At 35.9% G+C, this 24,605-nt stretch overlaps 1 protein-coding gene across 1 annotated transcript; it reads right to left on the bottom strand.

Annotated features, from left to right (window-relative positions):
• Positions 1-2,140: 2,140 nt before the first annotated feature.
• LOC127834846 (von Willebrand factor D and EGF domain-containing protein-like) lies at positions 2,141-20,618 on the bottom strand. Its single transcript, XM_052360917.1, has 15 exons — positions 20,458-20,618; positions 17,639-17,859; positions 15,326-15,536; positions 13,367-13,686; positions 12,258-12,384; positions 11,575-11,654; positions 10,991-11,107; positions 9,594-9,679; positions 7,963-8,029; positions 7,094-7,291; positions 5,827-5,915; positions 4,859-4,975; positions 4,212-4,341; positions 3,189-3,457; positions 2,141-2,289 (listed from the first exon to the last, which is right to left on the bottom strand). The coding sequence occupies exons 1-14, from the start codon at positions 20,525-20,527 to the stop codon at positions 3,200-3,202; spliced, it is 2,091 nt and encodes a 696-aa protein (XP_052216877.1). The 5' UTR covers positions 20,528-20,618; the 3' UTR covers positions 2,141-2,289; positions 3,189-3,199.
• Between the last annotated feature and the right edge of the window lie 3,987 nt (positions 20,619-24,605).

Raw genomic sequence — 24,605 nt, 5'->3', positions numbered from 1 at the left:
TTCCGTAATCACATGCAAAATTTAAGCAGACAAGTTTTCGTTGATAATCTTATGTTTTCCTCAAATATTTTACCACAAAATTGTTCTATATCATTACATAAATGAATAGCAAGTAATATTTCCTTGATTTTTGGTAAGAAAAGCTGTCTATAAATGCTTATCAATACGGCTCAAGGCTCAACTTGAGTGCAAACGATATTGAAAAATAAATCATATTTCAGTTGATCATTCTATCCAATAGTCTCATCAATTCGCCCGACACCTCTATTTGTTTGAAATTATGACCCATATCATATCAAACTTGTATTACTAATTTTTATTTTGAAACTTCTATTACATAAATGTTGTTTTTATTAAAACAAAATTGTATATAGTTTTAAAAACATTCATGCAAAGATTACGCATGCAGTATGAAATGCTAAAAATTTAAAAAAAAATCCTTTAAATCAGTGTGTTGATTTTTATCAGTCAATAACAATATCACTTCATTGAGTTATTTAATAGTTATAAAAAAACGCATGTTTTCCGATAAAAAGGATGACACATATAAGTAGGGCTCACACGGGTCAAAATTATTCTTCGGATCGGGTCGGCAGGTCAAAATGAAAATACCCGAAACAATTCGGGTCGGGTCGGGTCGGATACTACATAAGTTAATTAAAATAAAACTACATTAATTGTCATAACATGTTGTATCGTTCTTAAATATTCAACTGTTTTTCAAGTATATTGTTACGAATAATATACTTTTTTGTTTTGATTTATTTAATTATGAATGAAATACTGAACTGCATCAAACTATTTATTAAGTTTACACAGCGTTGTTGAACTTAATCAGCAAACGTAAGTATAACTTGGGATAGCGATCAAAAGTGCATGTATAGGACAACAACCTGTCAAGCAAAAATAAAGCTTGTCTTATTTTGAGGAGAGAAGCCAAAATAACTATCACTGTAAGCTTTAACTGCATTTTCTACTTTGAAGTCAATATAATACAAGTTTCGTTTTTTTTTGACGCAGCCATTTTGGGATCTGAATAACAAACTAAACTCGACATTTCTGCGGTGCGTCACTTCTATTAATTTATGACTATTTGTAAAAACAACAATGCTTAACCAGATAAAGGGTGAGATTTTACTTCACGTCTCTAAAAGAGTTGATTTGGCTACACGTTCAACATGTAATATTGTACTTCGTAGCTTGTGACCCGAACCGGTATCGTTCAAAGAAACTTTGTCCCAGATCCGCGGGTATTTTTTTGACCCGCGGATTCGGGTTTTTTAGGGTACCCGTTTGAGCACTAATAGAAAGATATGAACAAGTCAGGGCGCCCGCCTAGAATGGTCATGTAAGTATGGAAGTACTTGATATCTAAATTTATTAGCCTTTGGGTGTTGTTAAGACATACAATATTTAATGACATTTTCTTAAAGTGTTGAAAATGTTTTCATTTAGTAAAAAGTCAAAAAACATTTAAGTGGCTGAAAAGAACTTGTGGATGAATAAAAAGGAAAAGAGGCTATATGCTTGTTAAAAATAACATCATTCTGTATCAATTTTCTGATCAAAAGAGGTATTTTTAGTTAATAGGAGGATACACTTTTATGAATAAACAATATAATTATAAATGTTTTGAAGATTTCGTGCATGTCATCCAGTATTCTCAAATGACCAGTTTTGGGTATAAAAAAAATAATAACATTTTTTTAATGTTCGTAACCCCTGTTTGCAAAATAAATCATTAAAAATATAATTTTCAAAATAATCTATTAAAACAATCATAAAATGCCTTATTAGACCCTACTGTAATTATATCCATGCACTCAATTGGCATCGATTACTTATGTTTTAAATAATCATTGTTTCATGCTACTCATGATTCCAGTTTTAGATTAAAAAATAAAAAGCAACATTGTCGAAACACTTGTGAACAAAATAATCATGAAAAATAAAATTTTCAAAGAAATCCATTTAAACAAAAATAAAATGCCTTCTTAAACCTTAAATATTATTACTGCAAGCATTTTACATTAATTATTTATGTTTGAAAAAAACATTGTTTCATGCTACAGTTAGTATAAGCTTAACGTTTCGTTCAATTTTTGATTGACCACCCCCATACCTCCACGTCCGTTACGCACATATCCATGAGATCTTGAATGCCAAGCTGGTATCGCTCCTGTATGCAGGTGCGCGCAGATTCAAACCGGTTAAGCATGACCCAGCAGATCCGGCTTGCGTCCGGTTTGGACTGGAACGGGACTGTCTGGTTTGAAGCATTCCATTGAGCTGCAAGCGAAACCAGGATTTCCATTGTACAATTTATCTGCTAATTTCAGATAATAATCGTTGTTAATGTTTTTTGTCAATATCGGTCAACGTGATCATATAGTTAACTGGGATTGTCATAGAAATCCAGTGTAGAATAGTATAAGGCGCTGCCTGAGCCTCGGTTTGGGAAAACTGGGCTTGATGCATGTGGTTTGAGTGTCGCCCCTGATAAGCCAGTGCAGTCCGTACAGGCTCATCAGAGACGACACTTTCCGCCTTAACTGGATTTTCGCCTAGAAGAGACTTGCTTAAAACGAATCATTCCATAAAAGCGGAAAGGGTCTCCCCTAATTAGCCTGTGGGAAAGTTAACTAACCTGGAACGACACTTTACGCAACGAACGAATATGAACCCGACAGTGTCCCAACGAGACTATGATTTTCAATGCAATCAAGCTTAAATGAAATACTGTGAAACTATTATTATTCGTCAGGCATTATGTTTCGTCTATTTTGTCAGTGGACCGAGTGACGAATTTAAAATCGTAACAAGTAGGTTTAAACTTAAAGCTTAAAGCCAAAGGACAATCGCCTAGAATCACGAACATACTTTAGTCAATATTCTGACTCTTAGTTTTTTACTCAATATTAGGGGTGAGTCTGATCGTCATGCTAAATTTAATTTAACTTTTCATTGATTTTTTAAGTTTTGAGTCCGACTCAATCCTGATTTTTGCAGCAGTTCATGCTGATTCTTATAGCTGAGGTTTGAGACAGAACGTGAGCAGACTTACTTTCTTAATATTCAGCTGAGTGGCAACTCAAATCTCATCTTCTGAGTTGAGCTCAATCATTGAGAATGTGTATGATTATTGACCATGATCATGTAATAATGTGATAGGAAGCTGTTCAACTTACGATTAGGAAACTCATACGGTTCCGGAGGTGGAAGTGTGATGAACGAGACCGTAGTCGGTGTGGCTGTGGTGATGGTGGAGGTTGTGGTGGTAGTGGTTGGGGTTGGTTGTTTTAAAAAGGGATCCGCCTCCCGCAGCCGTCGCTGGTGTGGGCGCTGGAGTAGGTTGTACAGATACTACTGTTGTTGGTTGCGATGTTGTTATTGGTGACTGCGTTGTTGCTGGCGATGGACTCGGGTGTGGAAGGTCCACGCATCTCGGGCACATCACCTACAATATGAAGTATGTAAATCTGTCTGGGTGTCTTTCAGTCATATACTTTCATAACGTCCCGCTAGCTGTCGGTCTCTCAGTGTGTGATGTTATCCGCTAACATTACACGTTTAAAGACGAAATTGGTATCATCAATCTATTCATAGAGCGTCGGATCAATTCTGTAAGCATATATTAATTCAGAAAATGCACTGATATTTGGTTATTAAACAGTGTTATTTAAAATACGCCGATATATTGTCACAGCTTACATATCATATGGGATGGGCTGATATATTATAATAAAAATTCAAGACACAGATGGTTCTAACAGAGAGCATTTCAGTATGCCATAGCATCTTTAAGTTACTACAAAAACTAACTGATAACATAGGTGGATGGGATTAAGACTACGCCCCATATGGCGCTGACATCGTTTTGTGTAAATCGACGTTATGTTTTGACCACCGTTTTGCATACTGTATTAACCGATTTTTGTGCGATTCAAATAGTTTTATTGTGAAGAAATACCTTAACCGAAATCACTCAGTCCGTTGAACGATAATTTTTCTAATTTCGCTTTATTTTTATTGTATAAATAAACCTCAGCTTACAAAACAATGAACACTGTAAGGCACATGTCGACATCGTTATATTTCGAGCAAAACTTAATAATTTTTGTTAAGGTATGGTTTTCTAAGTTATTTGATATATAAAAATGTCTAGGTATTTAGAAAATCATTGCTGAGGAACTAAGTGCAGACTAACTCACCTTGGTGTCCGGAATGGAGGGCGGGGTACGATGACACGCCTCTGCGCTGTTGTAACACACACAGTGCTGGTGTGGCTCGGGCTCCAGCGCCGTGAGATCCTTCTCGAACAAGCTTTGGTTCTTTGGAATGCTAAAATATGAAATTTACAACACGTTAAACACTGGGAAATAGATCTTAACAAATAGCTTTCTATCAGTCAAAATATCAAATAAACGTGCCGTACAAATATCACATATTTCTCGAAAAAAGTTTGTAGGTCATGTCTTTTTTACTTTGACTATAATAGCAGTGGTGTTGTTTTCTATTTTTTGATGTGCGACTTTAAAAAGCAGCAAAAAGTGATAGCAGACAAAAATGTGCTGTATACAATGTTTGGGGGAAAACCTGTTCTGATATTTAAAATATAATATATATATATTCATTTGAACTCGCTTGAAGTACATGTGTCAGGGTATAAACTTAGAAAGTAAACCTTTCTAAAACAGTTTTGCCACGGGAAATATATAATATAAAGTTAATTGCCTCACGATTATCTGGCAATTATTATTTTTTATAAAATAATATTATCAACGATTCTAAAACTAAAACGCCACTTAACAAAATAATGATTTACTGACAAGTGAAATATTCCGTCGTAATATCCTACCTCCAAGACTCTATGAAAGCGTACGGGAAGCGTTCCATCGCGTACACGTGACCATTTGGTGACTTTAGATCGTTGCCGGGATTGCCGTCGTATCTGCCGCAGAGACCTTCTGTATCCCTGTCGTTCGAGGTCAAAAGATAAAAAAACAAGAGTCCCGCTCTGGGAAAACGGACTCTAATGCATGTGCGTAAATTGCCGCCCAATATTAGCCTGTGCACAGGACTACCCTTGCCTTTACTAGAATTTCGCTAAGAATTAACTTCCTTTAAACGAAACAATCCGTAAAAGCGAAAAGTACACAAGGCTTATCTGGGACGACACTTTATGAAAACGCATTTAACCCGGTTTCGGTAAGGGGGATTCATATGAGGAATTAAATGCGTACACATGATGCATCATCATCAGCATCTAAATTCGCTCAAAATCGGAGCATAATAAGAATAATAGAATCATCATCATCATCATCAGCAGCAGCAGCAGCGGCGGCGGCATCATCATCATCATCAGCAGCAGCAGCAGAAGCATCATCATCAGCATCAACACCACCACCATCACCACCACCACCATCATCATCATCACCATCACTACCACCACCACCACCATCATCATAATCAGAATTTGCATGACCATCATCATTTGTATCAACAAAACAAACAAACAAATTGATCATTATCAGACGCAGAACCATCATTATCAACACAACCGCACAACTGTCTTTATGATGTATGCCGATATCAATTACGATGAAAGTAGGCAAACGTAAAAATAATATTTAATTCCAAAATAGATCAGTAGGTCACCATGGCGTAGTGGATATGGTGTCCGCCTAGCGATCGGAAGGGTGGGATGCGTTGGAGCGTTCTTTCGACCCCCCCCCCCCCCCCCACACACACACACATACACAAAACCAAGAACTGCTTCTTAGTCCCAGTATACAGACTCGACCGGTGCCAATACAAAGAACTTACCCGGAGAAATATCCCGGCAGCTTGACGGACACATCAATATTATATTTTAATGTATCTAGCTTCACCACCGCACCTGACGGGAACTTGATCTGCGACAAATAAAGGTTACATACTAGCAAATAATCCAGGTTTAGCCGCGTTTTTCATTTTTAAAATTATATACACACACGTGCTGCATAGCATACTCTTGTTTGAATGCTTATTTCATAAACACGTGGTCCTGTTTAACAGTATGGCTCGCTAGAGCGAGACATGCTTGGTAAGCTTTAAGTGAATTGAAACTCGACTGCATGCTTTTCTTAGCGTTCTCCACGCAGAGTTATCGTATCATGCTCTCACATACGGTGGCATAGAGTATTGCATAGAGGTGACATTCATTACCCTTTATTTAAATTGCACTCCTCTTTTTTTCTATCTTGTGGCCTCGACTTAGCAATTCGAGGCCACGACTTACTAACTCGTGGCCACGACTAAACTATGTCAAGGCCTCGAGTTACAAGGTCGAGGCCACGAGATAGAAAAAAGAGGAGTGCTAAATTAAATAAAAGAGGAGTGCTAAATTAAATAAAAGAGGTGTGCTATACTAAATAAAAGAGGAGTGCTATACTAAATAAAAGAGTGCAATTAAAAAAAGAGCGGTGTAGTAAATAAAGGATCGGTGCAGTAAATAAAGGAGGGGTGCATTAAACAAAAGACGATACTTTTTTTAGCTATCTCGAGGATAAAACTTAGCTAACTCATGGCAACGAGTAAGTCAGTAAATCAAATTGTTTCATATGGTCGTTCATGGTGTTCTTAATACAAAGGGAAAAAATCATCACAGTAAAAGCCCGCTTTCGGCCTATATATATACATATGTATATATATGCGTACATAATATTTGCACATGTTTCAAATAATTTGATTGGCTGTATAACTCGTTCCCTCAAGAAAGCTAAACTTTTCTCCTACCGAGGTATTTTGTTTAATGAACACATGTGTGCAGAACTTTTCAGAACATTGTTTTTGAGTTACGAGTTAACACGATCTATACTGATCAAGTTTTTAATTGGCCACCGGGAAAACATTGCGAAACCGAATTTTCGAAAACGTGTGTACCCTTTTACTTTTAAATAAAGATTGCAGTAAGAGATTTTTAAAATTATATTTTAATAGTAATATATTTTTTCCCTGTAAACATGCGTTTTGTCACTGTAAAATGTATGTTCAAAGTTGGACTTCCCATGGGATATTCATATTTTCCCATTGGATTGTTTTCTCTACAAACCACGTATTCTGTGCCGGACTCGCTGCGGACGATTTCAGCCTTTCTTGCGACGTTTCCGATGCTCTTCACTGCCATCCTCAGCTGAGCCTTCCCCGGCTCCCCGTCGCACTGGTCCAATGTAATGACGTCATTTCCTTCACGGACGGCGACGCCGCAATTGACGGCAGCCTTACCGAGGGCGATTGTACGTGTCTCGACCTGAGCGTTACGGAAAAAAATACTGTATATTTTTTTAACTGTCAAAACGCATGGTCTATTGTCTTTATGCGTTCGGATGTGTTTGTGCGTGCGTGCGCGCGTGTGGGAGAGACAGCGAGTGTGTATCCGTGTGTGTGCACGAATATTGGTTTTTTTCCATATATGAATGTTCACTTATGTCCATATACGTTGTATGTGTTAACTTTTATGCATGATTGCACTGTTTTATAAAATTGAACATACTTATTTTTTATAATAACGTCGCAATTGTTGTGAGACAATTTTTAAGTTTTAATATGTACTGTTGGGTGAGTAGAGAAATTCGCGCAGGCTGAGTTATGAACGAGCAGTGTAGAAAAAAAGCTGAAGTAGACACTAAGTGTCCATACAAACACATCGTAAAATGGGCATAATGCATGTGCGTAAATTATCATCCTATATAAGCCTGTGCAGTCCGCATATGCTGATCAGGACCGAATTTCTGTTCATTTGTACAGTATATTTCGTTTTAAAGAAATCTCTTCTGATCGGATACACATATTAGGCGAAAAGTGTCGTCTCTGATAAGCATGTGTGGACTACACATGCTAATCTGGAACGACTCTGTTTGCAAACAGACAGCGTATTCCCAGAGCGAGGCTCAAACAGACAGAGTTGTTCATGCCACATACCCTGAATGTCCCGGATAACCTCTGCACTAGAACATACTGTCCCACGTGAAAGTTGTCGTAGTGTTTGCTGAAATATAGTAAAGTCTCGCTCTGTAAAAAAGATTTAATTTATCGTAAAATATCGTACCATATCAGCCTGTGAAGTCTGAACAAGCTAATCAAGGGCGACACTTTCCGCCTAAACTGCATTTTCATCGAGAAGAGTCCTCAGTTAAACGAAAATTACAATAAAAGCGGTAAGTGTCGTCCTGATTAGCCTGTGCAGACTGCACAGACTAATGTGGAATGGCACTTTTCGCACATGCATTAAACCCCCTTTTCACAGAGCAAGGCACTGACGTCGACATAGTTACCACGTATCGAAATATGCACAATAAGTCTCGCCATGTTTAAGCCATTGTTAAAAGAGTTAACTTAAATGTATTTTTAATCGGAACCAGTTGAATTTGAAATCTGATAACGTTAACTGCTCTTAAAGCGAGATTATACGATTTTTGTATATGTGTAAAATTGCAATATATTGATAAAATATGTTACAATAACACAAAATAGGCAAGAAAAATTATACATTGAAGACAAATTTCATAAAATGCAGCAAAGACAAATTAGCGCCCCGAGCCGATTGTGACGAAGATATTTCGTACATATTTTCTTACAATAACCGAAGCATTCGTCGTTTTATTAGGATCAGAGTTAGTGTTCGTGTGTCGTAAGAATATATATTGTTGCAGGAATTTTAAATGAACCGTTAAACTAAATTTAGATTCACAACCTACATGCATGATCTACATGCTGGCGAATTCGACTGTACAGACATTTTCGATTTCAGAATTAAATATCTGGCTTATTTCGCATTTTTGACACATGTTCTTCTTAACTTGTATTTTAATGTATATTGAAATATATATATATAATAAGTTGTTTACACATTTTAAATAAATTCATAAATATTTGTCAAAATCGTATAATCTCGCTTTAAAAATAATAATTTTGTTCGAAACCCTTTAGAATGAATATACACTAGCGACGTTTGGTGCAAACACGGACAACCCGATATGTTCTTGTCAATTTACGCCAGAGAGACAACTCAATTTATTTAACCCATTTAATCCTAATAGACTCTCCCATCCTTCTAAATTGGGTCAATTTATTTCCAAAAATAGGGATGTCTAGTATATTTATTTCTATATTTAGAATATTTCTTACAGAAATTCCTTTAAGCAAACAGCGCAGACCCAGATGAGACGCCGCATCATGCGGCGTTTCATCTGGGTCTACGCTGTTTGCCAATGCCTTTTTTCTAGACGCCAGGCATAAATGGGTTAATGTATTTCAAGATTTCATGTTAAACAAAATGTTCATTTTTCAATGATTTCGTTTTTTTACATGATGATCACCATAATTGGTTTCTGCACATGTTACTTTTTGAACAAATGTATAGACTGTCGCTTTCTGCATACAACTATACAACTGAGATTTGTGCTTGTTAATATATAATAGGGTTTGTTCCACTGCAATCGGTTACGTTTCAATTATAGTTCATTTAGCTCGATTGCATTGAACACATTTAATGTAAACGGTATCATTTAGGGGCCTTTATTAAAACCACTAAAACTAGTGAAAGGCCTTACTTGTCTTTTTGGTTGTCGAATGTAAAAATATGAGGGTCGCCGGCCGATACGCACATGGCACCCGACCCGCTTTGCGTCGTTTTTACCTGTAAATGAAGCATTTAATTCTTGTTTCGGGAAAACTGTGCTTGATGTATGTGCGTTAACCCTTTACCACTTAGATATATATTTTGACGCATTTGTAGTCCCTTAGAAAGTTACAATTTATAAAAGACCTTTCGTACCAGATTCAAGTTTTAAAAGATTCAGGCTTCAACCCTTAGATACTGATGAGCAGCAAACAGCGTAAAACATGAACAGACTGCGAGTTACTCGCAGGCAGTTCTGGTTCTATGCTGTTTGCACATAGCCATTTCCACTTCGCTTCTGATTGGGAAAGGGTTAAGTGTTGTACCAGATTAGCCAGTGTAGTCCGCGTGAGCTAATCAGGAACGATACTTTCCTTTACCTTTGAACGAAGAATTCCCTAAATTCGTAACGTCTCGTCCCTGATTAGCCTATTTTAACTACGCAGGCTAATCTGGAACAACACTTTATGCACATGCAGTATGCCCAGTTTTCCAAAACGAGGCTTATTTATTTCATTAAAGGCTCTTACATTGATCGTTGTTAAGAACGTGGCCACACGTTTAGTTTTTTTTTAATATAAAAATAAGCATATTTAATGGTAAAATTGTTTGCCATGCATCATCCGATAAATTATTCGTTATTATTCACACACTATGATGATAATGATGACGGACAACATAGATAATATAGCGCTGATTATAATGATACTTCGATGAATGACGGTGCTTCTACTGATCCTTTTGCTGCTGTTGCTGCTACTGATGATGATGAGGATGAGGATGAGGATGAGGATGATGATGATGATGATTGTGGTAGTGATGATGATGATGATGATGATGATGATGATGATGATGATGATGATGATGATGATGATGATGATGATAATCATGATGATGATGATGATGATGATGATGATGATGATGATGATGATGATGATGATGATGATGATGATGATGATTATGATGATGATGATGATGATGATGATGATGATTATGATGATGATGATGATGATGATGATGATGATGATCATGATGATGATGATGATCATGATCATGATCATGATCATGATGATGATGATCATGATGATCATGATGATCATGATGATGATGATGATGATCATGATGATGATCATGATTTTGCTTTTGTATTTGTTGCTGCTGCGGCTGCTTTTGATTTTGATTTTCCTGCTGCTGCTGCTGCTGCTGCTTCTGATGATGATGATGATTATGATGATGATGATGCTGTATGATGATCATAATTGGCTTTTCACCATTTATTTTACATAAAATGTATCGAAATTTTGCGAAAGAAATACAATAACAACATACCGGATATTTCGGGATTTGCAGGTGGGACCACTCTCGTCCAGTTGCGTGTCCGGTGTATTTGAACTGAATATGGGATATACCTCCAGTCTGAGGAGCGAAACTTGGTGTCGTGGAAACCTGATTTAATAGCCAAATGTTGACAGTAATTTTACCATGAACTAAATTGTATTTTTTACCATAAAAAATATGTACTTTTACAATAATTTATGGTATGTTTTACCATGTAATACATATAGGATCTGGAACGAGTTGTCATATCATACCATATTGTATTAAATGAGTTCAGGAATTTTGTTAGTAAGCGAGCCTTTGGCTAGTATAGCATGTGATAAATTGTAATTTTTTAACCATTTAATACGTCGTATTTTCCGTGTAAAATTTTGTATGTTTAGCCATGTTAAACATTTTATTTTTACCATGTAATATATGCAAAAAAGCAGTATTTGCACGGTTATTATTACTAGCAAGCAAACGTATCAGCAGCAGTAGTAGAAGTAGTAGTTGTAGTAGTAGTTGTAGACGTAACCAATTGTTTTCTAATTTCAAAGATCGACTTATGGTAATGTTGACGTCACAGTGTCTACCTTCATACTAGTTGATGCTGTCGAGTTAATCCAATTCGTCGGACGAAGTGTAAGGCGGCACTCGCTGAGGGAAACATTGCCTGTATGATACACGAGTACTTGTACCTCCATATGATGATACACGAGTACTTGTACCTCCATATGATGATACACGAGTACTTGTACCTCCATATGCTGTATGATACACGAGTACTTGTACCTCCATATGACGAGTACTTGTACCTCCATATGACGAGTACTTGTACCTCCATATGACGAGTACTTGTACCTCCATATGACGGGTTTTCAAAAAACATTTCTATCATACACACGATTTTTTTTATACATTAGTTTGAATTGTGTTAACCCTTTCAGTGCTGGAACCGAATTTTGAAGGCCTTTGCAAACAGTTTGGATCCAGATGAGACGCCATAGAACGTGGATCCAAACTGTTTGCTATTCTGATAGTATTCTTAGAAAAGAATCGAAGAAGATGCTAATTTTAGAAATTCAGCAGACGACATTTTAGCAGAAGACAAGTTTTCCCAGAACATTGCGTGTATAGCATAAATAAGTTGCAACAGTTTCAAATAATGTTTTGCAAACGTTACAACAAATTCATTTTACATGGAAAGTGACGAAAACCTTTTTCAGGGTAAAACCAGTTATATCTTGTGTTTGAGTCTGAACACAGAAAGTCTCACCGTTATCAGTTGAAACCGCGTATTCCACCTTGCAGTCACCGGAAGTGGTTTTACAGACGACAGGAACTGTTGACGTCAGCGTTACTTCTTGCCACGTGCCGTTCAATGTCATGTTTTCAGGGGTTATCTTTAAAAATATATTTTTTAAACTATAATTGTTTCTAAATAACAATGTTTAAAATGTTTTGAAAAGCGATATAATATTTTTATAAAGATAAACTAATTTAAAAAAATCGAATAAAGCTTGAACAAACGCACTTATATATACGCACGTATATTACATCCTTGAGAACAGTTCAATGATTAAGTAATAAGTTAACTCGTCTCCTGGGTAGAATTCTAGGTACGCAACTGCAACTTGACCAGATATGTGAAGGCGATGTTTTAAACCAGCAATCAAACGTAATAAAGATTTACCTTAAATGATTAAGTGAGTCTAATAAATGATTAAGCGCCTTTTTGTTAGATTTAAACTATATTCTGTAGTCGCGTGATTGCTAATTCAATAATCACGATGCATGCACCGTTTTACAGGGAACCTTTATACCCTCTGAAAAACTTTTACTATAGAACAACTTGTTGTGAATGTTGAAGGTACATAACAGTCGAATAAGTTACTCCCGTTGTTTTAAAAGCTATTAGTCGAATTAGTTACTTCCCGTTGTTTTAAAAGCCATTGAACATACTCCCATTTATTGAACCTTTGCTCTAGTAAACTAGATATTCAGAAATTACTCTAAGTTTTCGTACACTCTCAATTTTCGTACATCCCCGTTTTTAGCCCAAAAAAAATCGTGACTTAAAATTTTCGAAAATACGGGTTTTTGTCTTTAGATCATGAATCTAAATTTTCGGACAATTTATTTTGCACAAGTATTATACCACAATTCTGCCCTGTTGCTCTTACTGGTGACAGTTCGATCATGCTGTTTTACAACCGGATTAGGGTCATAACACCTGGCAGACGAATGCATTAGGCAAAAAGACAATGGTTTCAACCAACAGCTTAAAGTGAAATGTACATTTATAATACCTTGTATTACTTAGACTTGCAAACGGACTGCACGTCAATACAATAACATATATACTTTAAACGTTTCAAACTTTACCTTTATTCCCGCCCAGTAGCTGTTACTTTGGAACGCCGGACTCGTAAATGGACTATGCCCGTCAGCGAAGTTTGTCCTAACCATACAGGAAATGTTCGCATTCATAAAACCATTCAAGTCCTCGCCGTATAGAATTGCCCGTCGCTCTGTCCCGCTCAACGTCACCGTCTTGATCACGTGACCATTTGACAACCACGCAACGTTAAAGGTGGCGTCAAGGTACAAGGCCGGGTACGGTACGAAGCACGTGAACTTGAAGTCGGTCCCATCTATTTCCGGTCCCGCCATGAATGGCTCTCGAACAAGCTTCGGGTACTTATCTAAATAATTTTTATTTTTTAAATAAAATTTGGCTAAAACTTTCTCACGATTGCATCGTAAGTGAAACAATTTCTAACAAATACCCTTTTTCCAAACTGACAGAAGAACAAACAAATAATTTAGGAAAATGGCTTGTATAAGCAGCTACCTTTTCACATGTAGAGTTTGTATTTGAAACTGTCCTCTGATACCAATGAAGAGCATTATTTAAATGACCATGCCCAAATATCCTGGGATTCCGTATGAACAAACGTGCCTGCGAGGATTCAACCTGTGTGACAGCGGCCCAGTCATCAAGCATTGCACGTCAAGAAGGAATAATGAAATGTTAACGACGAACTTTTATAATTTTGCATAATTATTCATTCGTTCCAAAACAAAATGTTAATTTGTAAACAAAGGTCAACGGACAAAAATAAAACATTTTGTAAAACTGTTTGATTTGTCTCCCATGCAAAATAATGTCTCGTTGCCACTAAGTGAAAACAAAATGTGTAGATTACCACAGGTGGTTAGCGTGTGGTCATTATATAAATTATATATAACAAGGTATTCAACTCAAAATCACCCGAAAACGTTGCATCGCTTTGAAATAGCCATAACTTCATCAATTGTGTAGCAATTTTCACGAACGCGAACTTATTCAGCGCATAAATAAATTTCCTTTGTAGAAATGTACATATATTACAAGATGTTTACAAATGCAAGGTCAAATTTTAAGAAATAACACGATACACAACTCGCAGGGCCATATTATCAAAACGTATTAATGGTTTACTATGTAAGAAAGGAAAGCTAACATATAAATATATGCTAGGATACAAATTACTGACATTGTCACATGATATTTTTTATCTAATATTCATGGCTTTTTATTGTATGTAAAGTCTAAATTTGAACCATTATTTTTCTTTAATCAACTCAGTACAATCTGTTCATTCATTCATTCATTCAGTAATTCATTTATTCATTTATTCATTGATTTATACATTAACCCGAAAGTCCTATTTGGTCGTTAATTCGTTCGATGGTTCGTTCGTTTGTTCGTTCGTTCGTTCCTTTGTAACAATGTTCGTTTATTCGTTGCAACGTTCCTTCGTTCATTTCTTTCTACCGTTTTCCTTCCTACCTTCCTTCCTCCCTCCCTCCATCCCTCCCTTGTTCGTTCTTTCTTTCGTTCGTTAATTCATTTATTTATTCACTCTTAAGTTTAATGCATTTATTATTTTATTAATTGCTGAATTGATTGATTGTTTTATTAAATTATTTCTTTATTGAGTAAGTTAGCAAGTGATTAAATAACTGAATGCGTGATTTATTCTTTCATTGTTGCTTGCGTTCTTTCTTTCATTATTTATTCATTGTAAATATTTCTTCATTTAACCCATTTATGCCTAGCGTCTAGAAAAAAGCACTTGGCCAACAACGTAGACCCAGATGAGACGCCGCATGTAGACCCAGATGAGACGCCGCATGATGTGCGTCTCCTCAAGGTCTTCGCTGTTTGCTTAAAGGAATTTCTGTGAGACATATTCTAAATATAGAAATCAATATACTAGACATCCCTAATTTTGGAAATATATTGATCCAATTAAGATGGATGGAAGAGTCCACTAGGCATAAATGGGTTCAACCAACCTTGACAAGGTTCATATCCGGTGGCAGAGAACTCGTTCTCGTCACATTTCCGGTCCACTTTCAGACAGTACGCCATAGAGCACCCTGGTGTCGGCTGCAGGTAGTAGGCGAGGAATGTGCTGCAATTCTTGACGCCTATCTCCCGACTGTAGAAACAACAGTCTCTGTCGTATTTGCCACACGCATTCAAGATCGTTACGTTGTCGGTCACCTGAAATGCACGATTTTGTGTGAGCATCGTTCGGGGAAACTGGGCTTAATTCTCGTGCGTAAATGGTCATCCCCGATTAGCCTTGAACTTTGCATGAGCTAATCAGGGACGACACTTTCCGCATGAGCAGGATTTTCGTTAAGTTTAAACGAAAAATTCCTGAAAAGCAGGAGGTGTGGCCCATCATCAGCCTGTGTGTTATCAATAGTCTAATCTTTGATGACACTTTATTGCATTAAGCCCTGTTATTCCAGAACGCAGATTGTTTTGTTGTTTTGGGTTCGCTTTATGGCTGTTATGAAAGACAATTTCTGAGTAGTATTTTCTGCTTTTTCCGTTTTTGGTACTTTGTTTTTACAATTCATTTATATATATTTATCTTTTAATAGTGGCAAGTGTTACAGAAAAATATTCCTGTTAAAGTAAAATAAATTAAATTAAAATACATGATAGAAACTTAAGGGTCGTATGTTCGTGTATCCTGGCGTTCGAAAAATATGTGTCCAATGACGTCATAAATGAGACAAACATTCTTGTAAATGACAATGAGTGAATGAGTGGGGGGGGGGGGGGGGGGGGAAATGGTAATTTGACGATCGGTGTATAACTAAATCGTATCTACGGTCATACCTTTTAGGATTTGTTTGCTAAACTCATGTGTGTGGATATTTTTAAAGATTATTTAGCTATGAACAAAAGTGACTGACACTGGTTGCCCGTTGTTGTCGATGGAATAATACTTCGATTTTTCCTATATTTTCACTGTAATAAATATTACAGTTTAGACAGAGATCTTTAACTTTAACCGATGCGATTATTAATGAACTTATAAGCATATTTTTAAAGAAACTAGGAATACTGGAAAAAACTCGTTCTCCATGCTTTACAAATATATATCATGTTCTGTTTTGTCTACTAAATATGTTTGTTTTTTTAACAGACTCGTTGGCAATTGTCATAAATTAAGAACCATGATCTATGACAAGGTTTCTCCTTTTTTTATGCAAGTGAGGCTTCACTTCGTTTATATTTGCTATGGATACTATGTATGGTCATATTTTCTTAATCAATAATACCGTGTCAGATACTAGCCATAGCTCTTTAACAAAAACAAGCCTCTATGTTATTTACGCTAGACTTCGTTCCATTGATCCACATTGCTTCATTCGTGCCGTTACTATATGAGTCGTGTTCTGAGAAAACTGGGCTTGGTGCATGTGCGTAAAGTGTCGTCCCAGATTAGCCTGTGCAGTCCGCACAGGCTAATCAGGGACGACACTATCCGCTTTTATGGTATTTTTAGTTTCAAGGAAGTCCCTCTTTACCGAAAATCAAGTTAAGGCGGAAAGTGTCGTCCCTGATTAGCCTGTGCGGACTGCACAGGCTAATCTGGGATGACACTTTACGCACATGCATTAAGCCCAGTTTTCTCAGAACAAGGCTCAGATAAGCATTACTGTAAAATCAAATATACTCGCCGGCATGAACTTTCGTAGTAAAAAAAAACCTTTTCGTGGACATATAGCGTCGTTCATTCACGATGGGATTTCATTCAATACGTGGACCGGTCAAAACAAGAATTAAAGAAATATTAAAGCCTCTTCAACGCTCAAAATCAAAGAAGAGTTCGTAAAGTATTTCGTTAAATAAAGTTAATACATCAACAATCAGTGTTCCGTATATTGTAGCAATAGCCACGCTAGATGTGGCATGATTACATAGATTTTTGTAGATACAAAATGCTCCTTTTTATTTATTTGTGACACAATTAATTCCATTTTAATTTCTCGCGAATATATCTATTCATACGACACACGAACACTAAAATGGTACCATGTCATTGTTCATTTGTCGTATGAATAGATATCGTTGCGGGAAATTAAAATGGAATTAAATATGCAAAACACTAATAAAAACGAGCATTTTGTATCTACAAACATCTATTTTACCAGACCATATCTGGCGTTGAAATTTCGGCAAGTGCCATTAGGAACACTGATTTTTAATTGTTTAACTTTATTTTACGAAATTTTTGTTGATTTTGAGCGTAATAAAGGCTTTAATGTCACTCAATAAAATTGAGTTTACAGTATTTTACGCACGCTGGGCTTCGATCCATTGATCCACATCGGTATATGCGTTCCGCAGTGGTATGCATCCACGCAGGTGTCGAACAACATTTCCGCGTGGTTGAATCGATACCACCCCATTTTCAGCGATTGATCGCATTGTAGATTCGAAGTCTCGTTACTTGTCAAGCTTCGCCATGGTTCGTCCAACACCGTGTGCTGCTTGCAGGGGTCAATGACGTCATCAGCCGTCACTGAAAAGTTACGCTTTTGTTTGCTTACGGGTCTCGCTCTGGGAAAACGGGGTTTAATCATGTGCGTAAAGTGTCGTCCCAGAATAGTTTGCCCAGTCCGCATTGGCTATGCAGAGACGAAACTGTCCGCTTTTATGTAATTTTTCGTTTAAACGAACTCTATTCTTAACTAAATTCTAGTCTAGGCGCAAAGTTTCATCACAAACTAGCCTGTGCGGACTGCATATGCTCACCTTGACACTTAACGCAAATGCATTTTACCCTGTTTTCACAAAGCGACCTTCGTATATTTATATGTACTGTGTGACAGTATTGCCAAGTGCTATGAGAGTATTTGACGTAGCGACCTTTATAAATTATCTCAAAGGCTTATTCCCTTAATTGGAATGAGAATGCCCTAAATCTGTCTCGACATAAATTGAATTTATATTGTTGTCATTAAGACGCATCATCTCCCCAATAAGAAATCGACTATTTTAGTTTCACCTAGATAAGGAGCAAATGTCCGGACAAATATATGTCAACATTTGGTGTTTACATTATTATCTCATAACCAGTACTAAGTAACTCCCAATTAGATAGTGATATGCTAATAATAAAAAACTGTGGCCCTTAGAAACTTCCATATGACCCTCGCTCTGGGAAACGCACATGCACTAAGCCCGGTTTTCCCAAGAGCGCTTCTCATTTATTTAAGTGTATGAAACTGGTACTATGGTACATTATGGGTGTGTTTTATGTGTTGTTTTCTTGTAATATTTGCATGAATTAGTTGTGAAAGCGATAACTCATTCATACTGCCAATAGTGATGAAATTGGGATGCTTTAATTACGAATAAATTTCTTTCCCATGTACATAGTGTACTATCTGTATCGGCATTGCTGTTTAAAGGGGCCTTTTCACGTTTGGGTAAATTGACAAAATTGAAAAAAGTTGTTTCAGATTCACAAATTGTCGGTTTAGTTATGTTATCTGTGAGGAAACAGCAATATTGAACATTTAACATGCTCTAAAATAGCCATTACATGCATCTTTTGACGATTTAAAAATCTGAAAATTACAAAGCATTGCAAAGCGAAACGAATTAATAATTTGGAGAGTTCTGTTGTCGTTTTATTTTGTAAAACTACGAGGATTGCTTATATAAAGTATACAATTCATCGGTCATTGTATCAAGAAGGATGGCCGAGTGGTCTAAGTGGTATACATTTTGCTCCAGGACTCCCGGGGTCAGTGGTTTGAGCCCTGCTGAGGTTTACCTTTTTTTATTTTTTTCAATTTTATTTTTTATTTTTTTACTGGAGCTTTTTAGATCCAATCTTTACATTTATCAATATACAGCATTTAATGCCAAACTTCAATACATGCCAAAATATGTGAAAAGGCACCTTTAAAGCAAGATGAAAAGCAAAACGTCGCAAAGCAAAACGTAACGGTTGGGTTAAATATACAGACCTTATTAATTCTTGGACAACTCTTGATATGTGTGTTAAAATACATATGACATAAACATATAGATATAAACAATTAATGTTATTAATATTTTATTCTGCAAAAACGAAATAACTGCATATGTGTAATCATGGACATCATTTTGCATTAGCCGACAGCCTTACGCTATGATAATACATCGGTGCCTTCCATGAATCAAAATACATATTTTACTGGGTGCTTCACGGTTTTTTTAGTTGTTTGGCGTTAGCCAATGGACTATTGTAATCCGCAGATAAGAAACACGTCTCGCTGTCAGGTGCGTGTTTCCCAAGGGATAAAAAAGCACTGGGATGTTGGCAGACGTAAAAGATAAAACATTTAGCTTAGAATTTTCTAATTCTTACAATTTTTTACTTATAATCTTTTTTGGAAGATTTTCCTCTAAGAATTTTACTAGGACCCTTTTAAGCAAATTTTTTAAAGACCATTTTAGTGGGGAAAAGTTTCTAGAAAATAGAGCAAATTTTGTTCGATAAACAATTTTGTTATTGACAAAAGCTTGATAACGTTAACAATAGGTATAATGTTTCGCAACAGTCAACGAACGTTTGCATGGCGTTACGGAATCCGGATAGTGCCATCTATAATCTCGCACTTCTTTCATCAAGGGCGACACTAGACACACGAAGCGATATTTGATCTTTTTCTTGACAGTCGCGGCGACGCACGATATTTGTACTGTTCAAATATCGCTGTAATAATATCGCTTCCGAATGAAAAAGTCGTTCAGTCTCGTGAATAGTAATGATGTCAGGATATCGATAATTAAAACAAAAAACGTCTAGCTAAATAGAAATAAACATTTACATCCGGGCATTTACTTGCTCGCAAAATACCAAGCTCCCTTGATCAATATTTCTGATTTTCCGATTGATATAAGATGGTTTGCAATATGTCACCACTTTTTGTTTCATTAATGTGTACTTATTCTAAAGAACTTGTCTTTTCAATAATCTTTTAGATCTCATTCCTTCAACTTTTTCTTTAACATAAACTTCAACAGAAAGTAATACACCAGACAGATAAACACGTTTTGTATGTGTGTGTTCTTTTCTTAATTAAACCAAATACTTTATATTAATGCTGTATATATATTCTCTTACCTGTAATAACCAGCCCCGAGAAGAATAGTACGCCCAACATTACGTTAGTCCCGCGTCTCGGTGTTCTCATTGCTATATTAGTTGTATTGTCTTATCAGTTTATAGTTTAAAAGTGACATGACCTCAAAATACCAAGTATGTATAACGCCGAACTGTGTCAAATGTTTGATATGTCTGCCGTAGTTATCGTACTGCCTTTATATAAGTTAAATGGTTATCAAGGATGGTCGGTTTGGGTCGGACGTTCTCGGCTCAACCCATTTATGCCTGGCGTCTAGAGAAAAAGGCCTTGGCAAAGAGCGTAGACCCAGATGAGACGCCGCATGATGCTGCGTCTCATCAGGATCTACGCTGTTTGCTTACAGGAATTTCTGTAAGAAATATTCTAAATATAGAAATAAATATACTAGACATCCCTACTTTTGGAAATAAATTGATCCAATTTAGAGAATGGGAGAGTCCACTAGGCATAATGGGTTCAATGAACGATGATAATAGCAAAGCAATAACATTATACGTATTTTTAAAGTAAATACAAAGCGTATATATATTCGAAGAAATATCAATAACAAGATTGTTTTTTAGTAAAGATGTTACATGGAAGGTTAATACATAGCGACCACATGATGTCAATTGTAGTTTACTAATTGTACCACTTATAACATTTCTCTGAAACTATTTTCACCAGTGAAAAAGTATAAGTTCAAACTATATATAAAATGTATTATCTTTTAATACATTTAAAACTTACATTTTGTAAAAAGGAAAATACCTTAATTTGAAGTTAAGACACATATAATCGCATGAATCCAACTCCATTGCTGTATGTTGTTTTCATTAATAATTTTAGAAATATTCAATCGGGAAATGCTGATAACGTAAAAGGTATATGATATAACTTAATACCACCATCTGCGTTACAATTAGTCGTCGTTATGACTTCTTTTAGTATTATCCCATTGTTGCAACCCTATACGAAAATGAAATGATAGTTGGTCTATATGGATATGTATGCGTGTGTGTTATTTAACGAACCCCTGATACCTTTTCGATTATCGATATTTAAGTACATATGGAACCAGAAAACAGCTTTCGCAATCAAATCTGCTATCAAACAAGTTTAGATGACTGGAACAAAATTATATCAAATTTCAAAGGCAGAAGAATAACTATCCGAACATGCAGTGAACAGTACTGCAGACTGATCAAGCACGCGCTATCTGACCATTTCGACCCCGACCCGACGATAATAGCCTTAAAGCGGGTATATACGATTTTTGTATATGTGTTTAATTGTAATATATTGATAAAATATGTTACAATAACACAAAAAGGCAAGAAAAATTATACATAAAAGCCGAATTTCATAAAATGCAGCAAAGACAAATTAGCGCCCCGAGCCGATTGTGACGTACATATTTTCCTACAATAACCGAAGCATTCGTTTTTGTATTAGGATCGGAGTTAGTGTTCGTGTGTCGTACGAATAGATATCGTTGCAGGAATTCAAATAAACCGTTAAACTAAGTTTAGATTCACATCGTACATGTATGGTATACATGCTGGCGAATTCGGCTGTACAGCCGTTTTGAATTAAAGAATTAAATATCTGGCTTATTTCGCATTTTTCGACACATGTTCTTCTTAACTTTTATTTTAATTTATATTGAAATATATATATAATAAGTTTTTTTACACATTTTATATAAATTCATAAATATTTGACAAAATCGTATATACCCGCTTTAATGCATTACCTATTTTCCACAGTAAGGGATCGATATTCACATAAACAAGACAAACTCGTTTTCCGAAAAAGGCATAGGTCCGAACGAGGTTATCCTGTTTTATAAAAGCAAACGAGGTCTTTATGAGAGATTTTGTAGCATGAAATTCAGCCTACGGCAGTGTTTTAGAAAATACAACAATGACCGTCATAAGGACACATCATTCCCTATGGATGTAACTTTGCGAAATTACCACGCAAGACATTTGAACAGCGCAAACGTCAAGGACAAGATTCAAACAGTTGCATTAAATTTTCAAGGCTCTTTCATCATTGCTTGAGTGAACGTGATACCTAATTGTCTTTTGTGGGTTCAACAATTCGTCACTTCATGTAGTGGATGTCAACTGAGTGTATAAAACTATAAAATATGTTACTATAAATAAATCTGAAAAAATTAACACACACAAATAAATAAATACATCACTGATTAGATTTATATAATGAAATTTAGTTGTAAGTCAAATGTATTGCGTGTTTTGTAGCACAGATAATATCTTCTAAAAATTGTGTTTGCATGTCTAAGGTTTGGTTAACCCATTTATGCCTAGTGGACTCTCCCATCCTTCTAAATTGGATCAATTTATTTCCAAAATTAGGGATGTCTGGTATATTTATTTTTATATTTAGAATATTTCTTACAGAAATTCCTTAAAGCAAACAGCGCAGACCCTGATGAGACGCCGCATCATCTGGGTCTACGCTGTTTGCCAAGGCCTTTTTCTCTAGATGCTAGGCATAAATGGGTTAAGCCGAGAACTTCCAACCCAAACCGACCATCCTTGATAACCATTTAACTTATATGTTTGCCAAGGCCTTTTTTCTAGACGCTAGGCATATATGGGTTAAACAAGCACAATAGATACTCATTCACTGTGCTTCTTTAACCCAAACAGCTCTTTCCTATGTTAGAAGGTTTTAAGCGAAATAACTTACGTGAATGAATTCCGCATTGGGGCGAATGTTTTAGAAAACATTTTCACTTGAGGAAATCAAGAGTTATCTTATTTTTATTAATTTTTATATTATTAATTTTCATTATTATATGTTTTATCGCGTACTTATCGCTTACATTTAGTGTGTGTTATATAAGACATTCGACGGTATTATTAACACAGTGTAATTCTTACCTGTTTATTTTAACACATATGGACATACTTATGTTTGAATATGCATCAAACGGAATACTATGCCTTCTAAACGGAATACTATGTTTACTATTTTCAGATATCTAGACGCCAGTTATATATGTCGAGGATGCCAAGATTAAAAAAGACGGCGTAACGAAGTGTGTACCACTCAAGAAAGCGAAAGGTACATGAAAACCCACCAATCAAACAAAAAAGATTACGTCGAAGTACCACGCCAAACAATCACATGTACGTGTAATATAAGTGTAATGAAAAACAGAAAAGAGTAAAGCCGTTTCGATACTAGTATATGGTTGCTGTAACCAAATACTGCCATTGTTGCGATTCGGAATACATGAAGCAATTTGGAATACCTGACACCTGCTTAGAAGATGCATATCGGTGGACATTGTTTTTTAATGAAAACTTAAATATTAATTGTTTATTTAATACAATGACATTTGACACGTTTTACCATAACGATACTGATACATGTATGTGACTTTGATGTGACACATTTTGGTCGACCTTCTTTTAAACCAGTTCTGAGTTGGTCACTATATTATAATCGCAAAAAGTGAATTTGTAGTGGAAAGAAAGATTTGTGCAAATGCAATAGACGATATGATTTTAGTAGAAGTGATCTAAATATATGCATGTATTTTTGTTTCTCTTTTATACGTATGTGAATACATATTATTTAAGACTGTTGTATTGAGGGAATAAAGTATTGGTTCACTTAGAAAGATTATTTTTTTGACCCAAATCTTTTTTATCATGTTTGTAAGTGCTGAATACAATTGAAAATGTATAATGAGACATCGTTGGAAGAAATGACGTAAAACAGATTATGGTTTATTTTCATAAAAAAGTGAGAAACTAGCATCATGGCATATACGGAACAAAACGTGTAATAAAGTAGCACTCATAGCAATTATATGTCAGACTTGTCTATGTAGAAATAATAAAATAAAACAAACAGAAAAACACATAATACATCAGTTGTACATTTTTTGTTTCGTTCGCTTGTTTTATTTGCTGTTTTAGTCAGGCTCTGTTGAAGGACTCTCTCTTGCATATTCTACATTTAAACTCATGTGGTCCATGAATGGAGAATGGTATCCCAGTCCTCCGCTAATTTTAAATTCCTAATTACATAATTTTATACTGCAACGAAAGATGCACTTATTATCGCCCTTTAACCTTCATCATCTGAAACGATAGTAAAAGAA

Source organism: Dreissena polymorpha, chromosome 6 (assembly GCF_020536995.1).
Source record: "Dreissena polymorpha isolate Duluth1 chromosome 6, UMN_Dpol_1.0, whole genome shotgun sequence".
NCBI classification, from domain to species: Eukaryota; Metazoa; Mollusca; class Bivalvia; order Myida; family Dreissenidae; genus Dreissena; species Dreissena polymorpha.
This window is presented reverse-complemented; position numbering and strand designations above follow the sequence as displayed.

Excerpts from the sequence above, each read along its gene's own strand:
- LOC127834846 (XM_052360917.1), bottom strand. The coding sequence starts at position 20,527 with ATGAGAACACCGAGACGCGGGACTAACGTAATGTTGGGCGTACTATTC. Across the intron at positions 12,385-13,366 it reads GCTACTGGGCGGGAATAAAG|ATAACCCCTGAAAACATGAC; the intron begins GTAAAGTTTGAA and ends ATATTTTTAAAG. Across the intron at positions 9,680-10,990 it reads TGCAAATCCCGAAATATCCG|GTAAAAACGACGCAAAGCGG; the intron begins GTATGTTGTTAT and ends CTTCATTTACAG.